The 13,403-nt window shown below is 34.1% G+C and overlaps 1 protein-coding gene across 1 annotated transcript in view; it reads left to right on the forward strand.

Moving 5' to 3' along the window:
- The window catches only part of LOC134855590 (guanine nucleotide-binding protein G(i) subunit alpha-like), a 32,623-nt gene that overhangs the window by 404 nt on the left and 18,816 nt on the right, over nt 1–13,403 (forward strand). The window contains exons 2-6 of the mRNA XM_063872127.1: nt 2,027–2,207; nt 2,678–2,795; nt 3,093–3,211; nt 5,535–5,666; nt 11,898–12,012. Of these exons, the coding sequence (XP_063728197.1) occupies nt 2,027–2,207; nt 2,678–2,795; nt 3,093–3,211; nt 5,535–5,666; nt 11,898–12,012 (665 nt within the window). The remainder of the gene's footprint in view (nt 1–2,026; nt 2,208–2,677; nt 2,796–3,092; nt 3,212–5,534; nt 5,667–11,897; nt 12,013–13,403) is intronic.

Consider the following 13,403-nt stretch of genomic DNA (forward strand, 5'->3'; position numbering starts at 1 on the left):
TCCATTTATTGAATAATTTATTATTTGAGTTAATAAAAAGTACCCCATGAAAGTCATTATCAAACTTGAATGATTCGCGCGTTAATTCAAGTTTGATTTTTTTGCCGGTCGGATATTCAAGATTATTTGCTAAAAACAAAGCTAATTTTGCTTTCCTTCCAGGAAATTTCAAATGACTTTGTTTCGAAAGTGAATTTTTAGTTTTTAGATTTCCCAGCGAAATGAAAAAATACTTCAAACCTCTTTCTCTTATCTATACCATATTTAAATGCGTGTGACACATGTCTTGCCATGTTTAAGTGTTTTTTTTGGAACAGATTTAGTGTTTGTTCCACCGAGTCAAAAGTTAGCAACATAATTGTGGGAAGCTGAAACAGTTCCCTCGGGGTTTGCGAATTTGGTCTCCAAATATGACTACTCAAATCTTTTGAGCTTTCGAGATCTGACATTTTTGCGATTTTTTCAAAAAAAGTTGTCAGAAAACTTAAATTTAATATTTGTTTTCCATATTTTGAAATTCCCAACCCCTTAGTTGGGGGCTGTCAGAGTACTCGAAGGGGTTGCGAATCTCGCCTCCTCATTTGACTGCTCAAGTCTTTGTAATTTTCTAAATCTGACGTTTTTATGGTTTTCAATTTGAAATTCCTAACTCTGTAGTTGGGTGCTGTGAGACTCTCAGGAGTTGCAAATTTGCATCCAAATGCGACTGCTCAAATGCGTTTAGTGTCCACGTTTTTTCAATGTCATTTTAAACTTTTTCGATAAAAGCTTAGAAAAATTTGAAATTACGAACCCTGTTATTGGGTGCGGTCAGAGTACACTCTAAGCTTGTAGAATTTTTTCTTGATATATGCGGTTGTTTTATGAGTTCTCTAAAATTCGAAGCACTGAAGGTGCGTTACACACTTGTTAGTTTAAGATTAATGAGAAAAGTGTTGAATGGAAAACGGAAAAGCGATCAAACGTGGAATTTTTTTAGCACATGTTTCCCACATACGGTTGAAATTTGACCCTAAGTGTTTGTTTTTGGACTTTTTCTCTAGATAATGATCCATTAAAAAACTGTCGATCAATGTATTCAATTTATTGAAACAACAAAATAGCATAATTTTTAACTAAAATTTAAAAGAAATAAAGTCAAAAGCTTTTGGAAGATCTAATATAGCTGTATCAACTTCTTTGGGATCGATTTCTTTTAGAATTCTTAGATAACGCAGAAAAGCGCATCTTGTATGGAAAGTGTTTTGCAAAATCCAAACTAAAAGGAAGTTTTTTTAAGATGTTTTCGAATTGTTTTGTGATGAACGCATAGAAAATTGTCTGGAATGTTATTGAAATTGGTTGATAATGCAAATGTTGAAATTGGTTGATAATGCAAATGTTGAAATTGGTCGATAATATTTTTGCAATTTTGTCGATCCACCCGGTCATCTTTTTGGAGTATGAGTTTTCTTTTGCTTTTTTCAGTGGTGAGAAAAATTTTCATCATGTATACAGTCTTGAATAACAATCGGTACAATTATTGAATGAGCATCTGATGTATCTTGTATCCCAACAGAATTTAAGAAGAGTTTAATCTTCTAAGTTTGGCATAGAAATTTTCTTATTTTGAACAATTTTTTTATTTTAAAAATAATTTTTAGCGTTTGCGGATTTTTTTTGGAAATTAATCCCTTTAATTAAGATGCTCAATTTGGTATAGTTTTGTCAGCAATTGACTCCGTACTTTTTGCGTTACGTTAGATTGATTAAAAATAGCCGAAATTAAACAGTTTTTGAGAAGAATTTTTGCGTTTTTTTGACAATTGTCATGCCATTTTGAGAAAAACGCGTTAAACGTTTCTAATTTGAATCGTTGTGTTCAGATAACGTTTTAAAAAAAGTCAATCAATTTTGTTTAGTTGTTGTCATTCACCCCACTTTTCTAATGTTCTGTTGGCTATGTTGTTATTTTTTCGGCTTCTATTGTTTTTTTTCTCCATTAATTTATTGATCTTTTGTTTTACCTCTTTTTCTGGTTGTTTAGGTATGTTTGTAGTCCGTTTGGACAAAATGGGTGCTCAATCAACAACGAGGAACGCCTTGCGGCGTCACACAGTAAAACACTGGACAAAACACTCAGAACGGAAGGAGAGAGAGCGAGCAAAGAGGTGAAGCTGCTCCTTTTAGGAGCGGGCGAATCAGGAAAGAGCACAATAGTTAAACAGGTAAATCAACCATCTAGATTCGCCGAAAATTTAACTGATTCCATAGAATTTTCCGATGTGACCTTATTTGCTCTTAATTGTACCGGAGTATTTCTAAGTCTAAGAAACGACCTCCAAGCGCACCAATGAAGTATGATGAATATTGCCTTTTCAACTGTACCCAAAACCCCTCCCTCACTTAACCCTGCAGGACTTCGGCCGGTGGATGCCACGAAGTTCCTAGACCTAGAGACGGACTATTATAACCGGACCCGGGGCTCAAACAACAACAAAATGAATATTGCTATTTTTTTTAGCAATTAAGGAAGTGTTTCAGTTTTTTTCGATAATTGAGAAACAGTGCTTAAACATTCTGTCTTATTCAGAAGATATTTAATTTTATTTGGTTTTTATTTAATTCTGATGTTTTAGGGTTTTTGCTAAACTTACTAAAAGGTTTAAAGGGTAGAGGTTTATTGTGCTGTGTTTAGATGCGTATCATTCACGAGTCCGGCTACAACGAGGACGACTGTCTCAAGTACAAGCCAGTTGTGCACAGTAACACCATCCAGAGTCTAGTCGCCATCATTAGAGCCATGAGTCACCTAGGTCAGTCACAACTACTTTTTTTTTACTTAAGTCCCAATTGGTAGGCAGATTCTTAAGCGTGAAAGAACGAAGTGATGTTCAAATTTTAAATCAACTTTTTTTGTTGTTTTGTTCTTTTTCAACAGTCTGTTTGCTATGTTCTTGAATTTTTCATTTAAAATTCGTCGAAAGTTTTTTTTCTTTGGAGTTGGATTATAGTTGTAAAGCAGATTTTGTGAGATTTTTGTCATGTGGCTATGCGAAGTGCAACTTGACTTGTTTGTTAATTCTGGGTGTGAATAACTATCTGTTCACTAGGAATCAAGTTCAACAACCTGCAGACGGAGGACGACGCCAAAGAGTTCTTCATCATGGCCGCCAACCCAGAAATCAACCAGGAGATGTGTGCAATCATGAAGCGACTCTGGGAGGACCCAGTTAGTAGTATAAAGTTACACCAGAGTTCGTGATTACACAAGCAAAGCATAGTGTGATTGTACGCTTTAACTTTTTTCCAACCCAGTTAATAGTATAAAGTTACACGAGAGTTCGTGATTACACAAACAAAGCATAGTGTGATTATACGCTTTAACTTTTTTCCAACCCAGTTAATAGTATAAAGTTACACGAGAGTTCGTGATTACACAAGCAAAGCATAGTGTGATTGTACGCTTTAACTTTTTTCCAACCCAGTTAATAGTATAAAGTTACACGAGAGTTCGTGATTACACAAGCAAAGCATAGTGTGATTGTACGCTTTAACTTTTTTCTAACCCAGTTAATAGTATAAAGTTACACGAGAGTTCGCGATTACACAAGCAAAGCATAGTGTGTTTGTACGCTTTAACTTTTTTCCAACCCAGTTAATAGTATAAAGTTACACGAGAGTTCGTGATTACACAAGCAAAGCATAGTGTGATTGTACACTTTAACTTTTTTCCAACCCAGTTAATAGTATAAAGTTACACGAGAGTTCGTGATTACACAAGCAAAGCATAGTGTGATTGTACGCTTTAACTTTTTTCCAACCCAGTTAATAGTATAAAGTTACACGAGAGTTCGTGATTACACAAGCAAAGCATAGTGTGATTGTACGCTTTAACTTTTTTCCAACCCAGTTAATAGTATAAAGTTACACGAGAGTTCGTGATTACACAAGCAAAGCATAGTGTGATTGTACGCTTTAACTTTTTTCCAACCCAGTTAATAGTATAAAGTTACACGAGAGTTCGTGATTACACAACCAAAGCATAGTGTGTTTGTACGCTTTAACTTTTTTCCAACCCAGTTAATAGTATAAAGTTACACGAGAGTTCGTGATTACACAAGCAAAGCATAGTGTGATTGTACGCTTTAACTTTTTTCCAACCCTAGTCGCTAATACAAGTGCTAATTTTCGGTGGCAGTTTTAAATCTCGAGCATGAACCTCTTTTGAACCTCGTTTATGAATGAAGGTGATATACTTATTAAGAGTCAATTAACCTATCTCAGACGCTTATATAGGTCGTGATGATTTTTTTTTTCATTTTTTTTTTCAGGAAAACTCTTTAGGGTCAAATTTGCTTTTTCGCGGTTTTAATTCTGATTTCTTTTTTAGTTCAGTTCTTTTCCTTAGTTAAAAGGAAGAGAAACTCCCCTATCGAACAGCAAAAGTGCAAAGGTCACGAAAAATATGATCGACTCCTAGTTTCGAAAGTGGAATTTAATTTTCAGATTTCCCAGCAGAGAAAAATACTTTACCTTTTGATCCAGTTGTCTCAAATTGGGTTACAAAGTATCAATCATAAATTGTTCTGGAAATTCAAAGAGCTTGAAAGCCATATATATATTTTTTAGAAATTTGATTTTAAGTGCCAATGAATGAGTGGAATACAGTCCTTTAGGTGGCGCAGTGTTTTAAGACCCAATTCGTAAATATGTTCGCGCTCAAGTTTGATTTTTGTTGGTTAGATTTTGATTCCTGAAGATTAAATTCACTCAAAAATTTGGGTTATTTCTCGGATTGCTTGAGATAATTAGTACTTTTCTAACTGAATGTTGCTCTGTTTTTTGGCATGTCAATCATTTCGGCGCTTCTGTTTTTGGTTTTGCTTCATGACTGTTCCTAAGCCCTAAAGAAGTAGGAAGAAATTATGTTTGGCCAACGATGGTATTTTCTCAATCAGTTAGAGGTTTCAGCTACGCTTAAAGGATTTTGACATTTTGTAAGACGTTTTTTTTTGTCTATAATACTATTTTTTTGGTGATTTTTCAAATTAAAAATGAGCAAAAAAGTAAAAAAAAAAAAAGTAAGTAAGTATATACTTTTTTTCTGCTCCCTGTAAAATTGTTATCGAGGTTGGTAGAAAAATAATTATTTGGATGTGTTTTCAAGATTTTGGTTTTCTGTGAAAAGTTTGTTTTTGTCCGAAGTAGCACGCGATTACAGTAGGAAAATTATCCCTTCTCCTCAAGATAATGACTCGGATTGCCTATTGCTAGTGTTTTAGGGAATCTGGGACTTGGCGAAAAAATTTGTTTTCAAAACAGTGCTCCATGTTGTTAAAAGGTTAAGGAAAAATCCCTCATGCGCGAAGGACCGAATGCGTAAAGTTTTTATTAAGCCAATCAGAATACAGTATTCAAAAAACAGACAGAACTAACATTGAAACTTAGTCAGTTTTGGACTGTTCTAAGGACGCTGATTGGTTGAAATTTTTCGCTCATTCGTTTCCTCGCGAATGAGAACAAGCACGAAAGTGAACCCGTCTCTGTTTCAGGACCTGCAGAGTTGTTTTCTGCGTGCAAGAGAGTACCAGCTGAACGACTCTGCCTCCTACTATCTCAATGCACTGGAGAGAATATCCACCCCTGACTACATACCCACAGTGCAAGATGTACTCAGGACCAGGGTCAGTTTCCTTCATCTCACACATTCACATTTATAGTTAAAATTAAACTTGTGAGCGTAGTTTATTAGTATGAATCTACATATTTAAAGAGTCATGAACGTAGTGAATCTTCTTATATAGGTTTTGGTTATTTTTTTTGTTTTTTTTTCAGGAAAAATTTGTTCAGGCATAAATTTGATTTTTCGCAGTTTGATTTTTCTTGTTCTAAAAAATTTTCTTGTTCTAGATTTTTCTTGTTCTGTTATTGATTATAACTTATTCTAGAAATTCAAAGAGCTTTAAGGCCATATATTTTTTACTTTGAATTTCGGAAGTTATTCAATAATTAAAGTTAGTATGTTTTTCTTTCCTTACGTTCATGACTAATTTCCAACTGTGAGTTGGCTATGTTTTCAACCTAACTCGCAAAAAAGTACTCATTTGGTGGCACTTTTGCGATAATAACGATCTGCAGAAGCATAGCAGATATCATTGCACCTGTTATCTACTCAGTCAAGTGTCCGTGGCTGAGATGAAAGGGCGTTATACTCTCGAGGTCGTAGGTTTGATTCCAGCATAAAGCGAAAGTTTTACTACTCCAGGCTTATTTTTTCTATTTCATTACTTAGAGCTGCTTTTTCTCACTTGTGTAGGTGTTGATTTTATTGTATCAAGTTAATTCGTTCACACTCAATTTTGATTAAGCGCGGTTTTTATCAGATTTCCTAGCGAATTTTTTAAAATATATTGAGCCAGTTTTCTCAAATTGTGTTAATTTTATCATAAAAGCACCAATCATTGTTTGTGAAATTCAAAGAGCTTTAAGGTCATATGTATATATTTGCGAAATGTGAAAGTTTAAGTTTTTTCATAAAGAAGTCAATTTTTTGTTTCCTTGTGTTTATTATTTTTTATAACTTGTAGTAATTCATAACTTTGACTTGGCTGTGTTCACTGATTTTCATATTTAAAAAGCCTGCTCAAAAAAATTTGTCATGATAGAGAGCTTCAAAAAGTTGGAAAAGACAGAAACAATTCAAACGTGCAATCTGCTAATTTTGAGCAAATTTTGCATGCAAATCTGAATTTCTTGGTGACTTTGTGACATACTTTTTGTCTGAAAAATTAGCTTTTGCTTGCCTTATTTTCTGAAATTGTTCATTTGCTCTTTTTAGTTAATTTTGTGCGTTCAGCGTTTTACAACTCTATAATGCTAAATTGTTGGCAATATTGGTGACCTTGAGCGCTTCAATCAGTCAGAAAACCCAAGCATTTTAGTTTAATTAATTTTGAACACGGGTTTTACGTGTAGAAATCAATCATAAAGTAAAAACCAAAGTGAATTTCACATATAGGTCCTGATTGTTTTTTAGGTTAAAATCAAAATTTTGAGTTATCGTGGTTTCTGATTTCTTAAGTTCATCGGCAAAATTGCAAAGGTCACGAATATTTTCAATGATTTCTAGTTTTGAAAATGGACTTGAGTTTTCTGAATTTCCAACGGATAATTTTATGAAAAAAGCCAATAAAACAATTCATGAAATTCAGAGAGCTTTAACTTGATTTTTTTCCCCTGAAAGTTGAGAACTGTTCAAAAGTTTTTCAACCATTGGTTTGCTGTTATGTATTTGAATATCGAATCAAGACTGAAAGGGCTTGATTTTGGATAATCAGTCGATCTTTTGCGGTGTGTTTTTGGGTCAGCAGAGGGTCGAATCCCTGGGTGAATTTGCCACCTGTTGTTATATATCACAATTGTGCATTTATCTGATTTCCTTTCTTCAGAAGAGTTTTTTTGGGATCCATCTACGTATTGCAGAAGGGATTTTGAATTTCTTTATTATCTATTTTGAGTAAAGTTTTGAATTGGAATGTAGATTTATTCCACCCCATTGGAGTTTCCTTAAAATTTTTTCAGCGAGTACAAGTTCAGCGAAGATTGGGAAAAATAGTTGTTTATGATGTCACAGAGGCTATTCTTAGAAATCAATTGTGAAATTTAAAAAGATTTACTAGTGTATCGCAATCAAGAGGTTGGCGGTTCGAGGTTCACAAGGAAATGTGCTGGTTGCTTAAAGTTGAAGCAACATTACCCCCATCAAGGTCAAAAAAATCAAAATAGCTGCACGTTGAGTCTGATCATATGTAAAATAGTGGTTGTCCTCTTATTAGAGGTGTGTTTATTTTCGTCCTTTACCCCCGAGGAAAGATGGCCTTTGAAACAGATAATTTAAAAGGTGAAAGCCTGTTGAAATTCAAATTACACACTTCGCAGATCAGGGCTATTCAAATCAACCGTCAGGCGAAATTTTGAAAATGAAACATAAAATTTTTAATGCCAAAAATATTAGCATATGCTTACCAACCACTTGAAATATAATTGCATATAATTTTTCATAAAACTTCTCAATCTTTTCTGGGAATTGTTTTTCTAAAAGGCCATACGGTATGATAAATTGTATTCGAATGTGTACTGATTGTCAAGTAATAATGATGATACGCTTCATACAAATCTGAAAGGCTGAAAATCTAAACGAGTTGTAACGAATGTTGAAGCAGTCATTGAACTGTGTACTGCTCAGTTTTCAATACGAATGAAATGTTTGTAGTCTTGAATTAGTTAAACCTATTTAGTTGTACATGCAATTAAATTGAAATTGTTCTTAGAGAAGATTCAATTTACTAGGCCAGCGCTTCGCTTGAGTATGAGCCGCAACAAAAATAACCGTTAACTTTTCCTAATTTTAAACTTGAATTTACAACCTTATTTTTAACCGTTTATGACAATAATGGAATCAGTTTATAACTATCAGAGTACTAATATCGAATTGAATCGTCGGTTTTTGCATACGTCGGTTTTTGCAAAAAATAAATACGAGGCGTCAATATTAAGCCTATTTGTTTCTGAATATATCTTGGGTATGTGAACCGATTGTTTTATGTCTCAGTATCAAATCATTCATAGAGGCCTCTCATGATTGTTGAGTTACGCAAGTGTAAAAAAATGGCCATGTTGTGCAAAGTAGCTCAGATTAAAAAACTTGGGCAGCCGGTATCTCTGTAAGTAGCACAGAACTTTCATGTAACTTTGAAGTTTTCAAAAAAACTTGTTTTTCAGTTGGTACTAAACAATCAATACAAGAATAGCCGGCTGCAGTGAATTAGCATAGATATTACTTACCAGTTCTTTTATTAAAAAGAATTTAAAATTTTTTCTTCAATTTTTGTCGATGGTCTTGTGCGTGTGGGATGGTGGAGGCACTAAAAGATAGCTCAAAACAATTGACCTATGTATTAATTAACATATAATAATAAAACTTAAGCACCGTTCAATCGCTTTATTGAATCAATATAAAAAGTGATTTTTGAACTCTCGGAAAGTTCTTGTTTCGAGATGAGTTCATTTTGCAAATTTAAGAAACGGAAGAAACGAAAAAGACCTTGAGAATTTCTTTCCTTAAGACTTCAGATAATAAGATGCTGCCGTTTATACTTAAGAACAGTTATTTGTTCGAGTTGAGGTCATTTTGTAAATTTAAAGGATAAATAATCTTGGTTAAAGACTTCAATTATTAAACTGCTGCCGCATAAAAATATGAAAGTTAGTATTTTTCGTAGTCTTCGTTAAGTGTTCGGTTTATTACGCGCCTAAAATTAAAACCCGTTATAAACAGGCTAATTTTTTCCCCCATTTTCTCATGTCTTTCTAATGCATCAGGTTCATCAATGGTGAAGAGAAGATCATTGTTCTCTCTAATTTTTCTTTTCTGTCTTAAATGTCGCGCTAAGTTCTGTTGCCGAGCGTTTTGCTTTATACAAACCAAATTTTCGGCTTATGTCTGCTTTTTTTGTCGGCATGTTTTCAAAAGCGCGTACTTTTTTGAAGGTTTGACTATTTCGCAATGCTGTCTTTTTTCTCATTTTCCAAGATAATGGAGTTACAAGATTTTCTGACGCTGACTTTTTTGAGTTTTATGTTTTTTTTAAGTTTTGTCAATTAATTTTACGCGCCTTTATAAGAAATCAGTCAGTTGGGTCTTGGGTCATAAATTGTCGTAACTTCTGATGACAGACCTTTAGAGACACACAGGTTTTCCCATTTAAAAAAAAATAAATCCTACGCGTGATTGGGTTCGTCAAACGCATTTTGACTTGTAGATATGTATTAGTGAATGATTTTTTGTTGCTCTTTTCACTTGCTAGAGCAAGTGTACTTCTAGACGTACTTTTTTCGGTGAAAAACTTTTGTTACAAATCTAATTAAATGACTTTGCTTTATTATGGACTCCCTCAATTGGTCACCCAATTTCGAAATCTTGGGGTCGAGTCCCTGGAAGACCTTGTTTTTCTTCAACATGGAATTTGATTTTTGTTTTCGAAATTTTGAATTGTGGACTATCGGTTATATAATTATTTTGCCAGCTTACTCTGATTTCGTTTAATTTCCGTGTTATTTTCCCTTTTTTTCTCTTAAATGGTTTAGGCCTGTGCTATATTGACTTATTTTCCTAATTTTGCATTTCATTGATTTATTGATTTTATAGCTTCGTGTGTTTCAGGAGCACTGGGGCGTAAAAATTGATTATAGCTCAAAATTGTCTATGACAAGATTGTTTTTGGCTCAAAACGCGTCTAAGTTTTTTTGGCTTAATTTCTGCTCGATAAATGATTTTCAATGCTTACTTAACGGTAGTGATTGTGTTTCTTTACAAGTGTTCCTCAAATGGAACTTCATTTGAGACAAGTGTGTTGATGTTTTCTTGATGGTTTTTTCTTTTTTTTTTTAAATAATTCCTTCGACTTTTCTTCTCATTTTTTGACTGCTAGACTACAATGCTATTTTTAAGTTGTTTTGTAAGTGTTGTGAAGCTGCACTTTGCCTCTGTGTGTTAAACTTGAAATTCCGAAAACTATGAAATGCATGGCACTTTTTTTTGTCTTTTTATAATTATGTGTCTGTGGCGTTTAATTTTGTATCGCAAGGGTTACGAAACTGTAGAATTGCGTTAATTGCCTGTCTAAAGCTGATGAGCTGCTTGAATTTTCTTTGGTTTCTTTCCACTTAACATTTTTCTGAAACCTTCAAATCTCTGGAAGTTTTAAAGCTTGATTGAATTCTGATTAAAAGGGCTTCAAAATGGCGAAATATCAATCTCATCTGACATTCGTCTGTGTTGTCTGACGCAGCGTGAAAAGTTATTATTTTATAGTAGTATTGTCGCAATCAGGTTACATAGTGTGTTTTTGGGTGAAGACGACTGAGACAACTGAAAAGTCATAAATTTATTTTGATCTGATCCACACGCGCTGCAAGTTATAGTATCCAAAAAGCTATTCATGTTATTTTAAGTTCAAACGTTCTCTCATATTTCTTTTTCAGGGGTTTTTACGGCGGAAAATTTTTAGTTCGGCGGCTGATTTTCTTGAAAAGGATTGAATTCTGCCTTCCCAACATAGGATGAAAATTGCGGAAAGATTTCTATTCGAATTCACCATGATTACAGGAGCAAACGCTGGCGTATTAATGCGGTTACATTTATTTTCTAGCATAACTTGCACAAATAAGTGATCAACTTTTGAGCTCATTTTTACCTGTTTTATCCGCAGCTTAAGAATAGCTTCTATCCATTTTTATTAAAGCGCTATCCAAAGCGGGATGGTGATTCGAATCCCGTAGCCGACTAGTTCTTGTAACACTTTTTTAATTATGTTAAGTTTTTTAATTTCATTTTCGTTTTTTCCTTGTAATCAGGGGCGGATCTAGGATTTTCTCGAGGGGGGGGGGGGGGGCGGATTTTCAAAAATTTTTAAAAAGTTTTGTCGACCTTTTTTTTAGGTTGACCGAATTGATTTTTCGAGTTCTCCCTAAGCACCGTTTAGTCCCTGTTTTGGCCAAATTTTCTGCGCCGCAGGCAAAATTTTGAAAAACAGCCCAAAAAAGTGTTTTTTGGTAAATTTTGACCAAAAAATTGCGTTTTTTTTTGGCGCGCGCTCACCCATTAAAATTAGTATATACTGGCGCCAAAGGCGCCTTTAGAAAAATTTTAGGGTCGGTCGGCCAAAAATGGATTTCTTAAAAAGTACCAAAGGGGGGACCCTTTGGGTCGGCAGGGGCGTCCGCCCCCTTCCTAAATCCGCCCCTGCTTGTAATATAAAGCTCCTTTATGCCAATTTTTTGTTTATGCTTACGAAGTGCAGCTTCGCCTCTGTTTGAATCAATATAATTACTTGTGTGTTTTTGTTTGTGATTAGGTGAAGACAACCGGGATAGTGGAGACTCGATTCCTGTTCAAGACACTCAGCTTCAAAATGATTGACGTGGGCGGACAGAGGAGTGAGAGGAAGAAGTGGATCCACTGCTTCGAAGGTCAGTCCACTATCTTTTCTTTGTGAAATCTTAAAGTGTTCATACTTATCCTAATTTTCGTGAGGCGACCATTTGTAACAGTAAATAGTTTGTTACAATAGATTAAACAGCTTGATTGATTGAGATGCACAATTCCACTCCTGCTAAATATAAGCGGAGCAAGCGGTCGCTACTGGCCGAAGTTTTGTCACAAATTGTCGCCCATTGCCTAAGTTAAGATAGGGGATCGGCCTATTAGCATGTGTGTCAATTAGCATTCCAATGTAAATGAATGCATTTGGCTCGCTCGCTAAATCAAGGTTTCTTTGCTGAAATTTGTTTACTAAATTAGAAAACAATTTGCCGAATGACTTATTCGGCAAAAATGAAATATTAATTTCCTGACCTAATCAAGTATTTTTTTTCGATTGAAAGAAAATTTACGCATATTTTTTTAGACTGAATGAGCACCAATATAAAGCAACTAGCGCATGATGATTGACACACATGCTAATCGCTACAGTCTAATTTAGATAATAGTGGGAAATATTTATTCAGTATCTTCTGGTATTTTGAAGAATTGGCTCTAGTGATTCGAGGGTGTCAATTTTTTTTTTAGCTGTTATAGATTTCAATAAGCGCAACGACTCTCTCTCTCTCTCTCTTTTTTTTTCTCTCTCTATTAGATTTCTGTGATCGACTTTTTAAAAAGTTTTTTATGAACAGTATTGTGAATAAACGTTGGTGCTGAAAATTATTTGCAGAGATTTTTTATCACTCAAGCATAGCTAATGTTAAATCATCATAACCTTTTTATTCCAAAATTCGCTCATTTCAATTTGCTTGTGTGTAAATTAATGTCTTAATATCATTTATTTAAGTTGTGGTTTTCTTTTTTGTTTAGGAATAATTCTAGAGCTAAAGATTTTTTTGTAGGTAAAAAAACTTGTTGACAGAATCACTGAATCATTTTCTCACATCCGAGTTTTGTCAATCAACCGACATATTTTGAGCATGTATGCGGAGTAAAAAATACCGATTGATCCAGTTTTCTCAAATTGGTTTAATTTAATGAAAAAGTGTCAAACATAAATTATTCTAGAAATTCAAAGAACTTTAAGGCGATATAATTTTTTATTTGAAATTTGAAGTTTTTCAAGCAGCAACAAATCAGATTCTTTTTCGTTTCTTTGTGTTTATTGACTCTTTTCCAACTATCTTCGGCTATATTTTAAGCTCTGCCATTTCACATTTATTCCTTACCCAATCGAGCTTGAGAGCTTAGTCTTAGTGACAGTGTTAAAGTTTGTTTTCACTCAATTTTTCTATTTGCAACTCGCTTTTTAAAATCTTTTTGAAAGTGTAGTTTTTGGACTTTTTTAAATTATTTTTTGGCTTTGATATCTGTTAAT

The sequence above is a fragment of the Symsagittifera roscoffensis genome, chromosome 10 (assembly GCF_963678635.1).
Source record: "Symsagittifera roscoffensis chromosome 10, txSymRosc1.1, whole genome shotgun sequence".
NCBI classification, from domain to species: Eukaryota; Metazoa; Xenacoelomorpha; order Acoela; family Convolutidae; genus Symsagittifera; species Symsagittifera roscoffensis.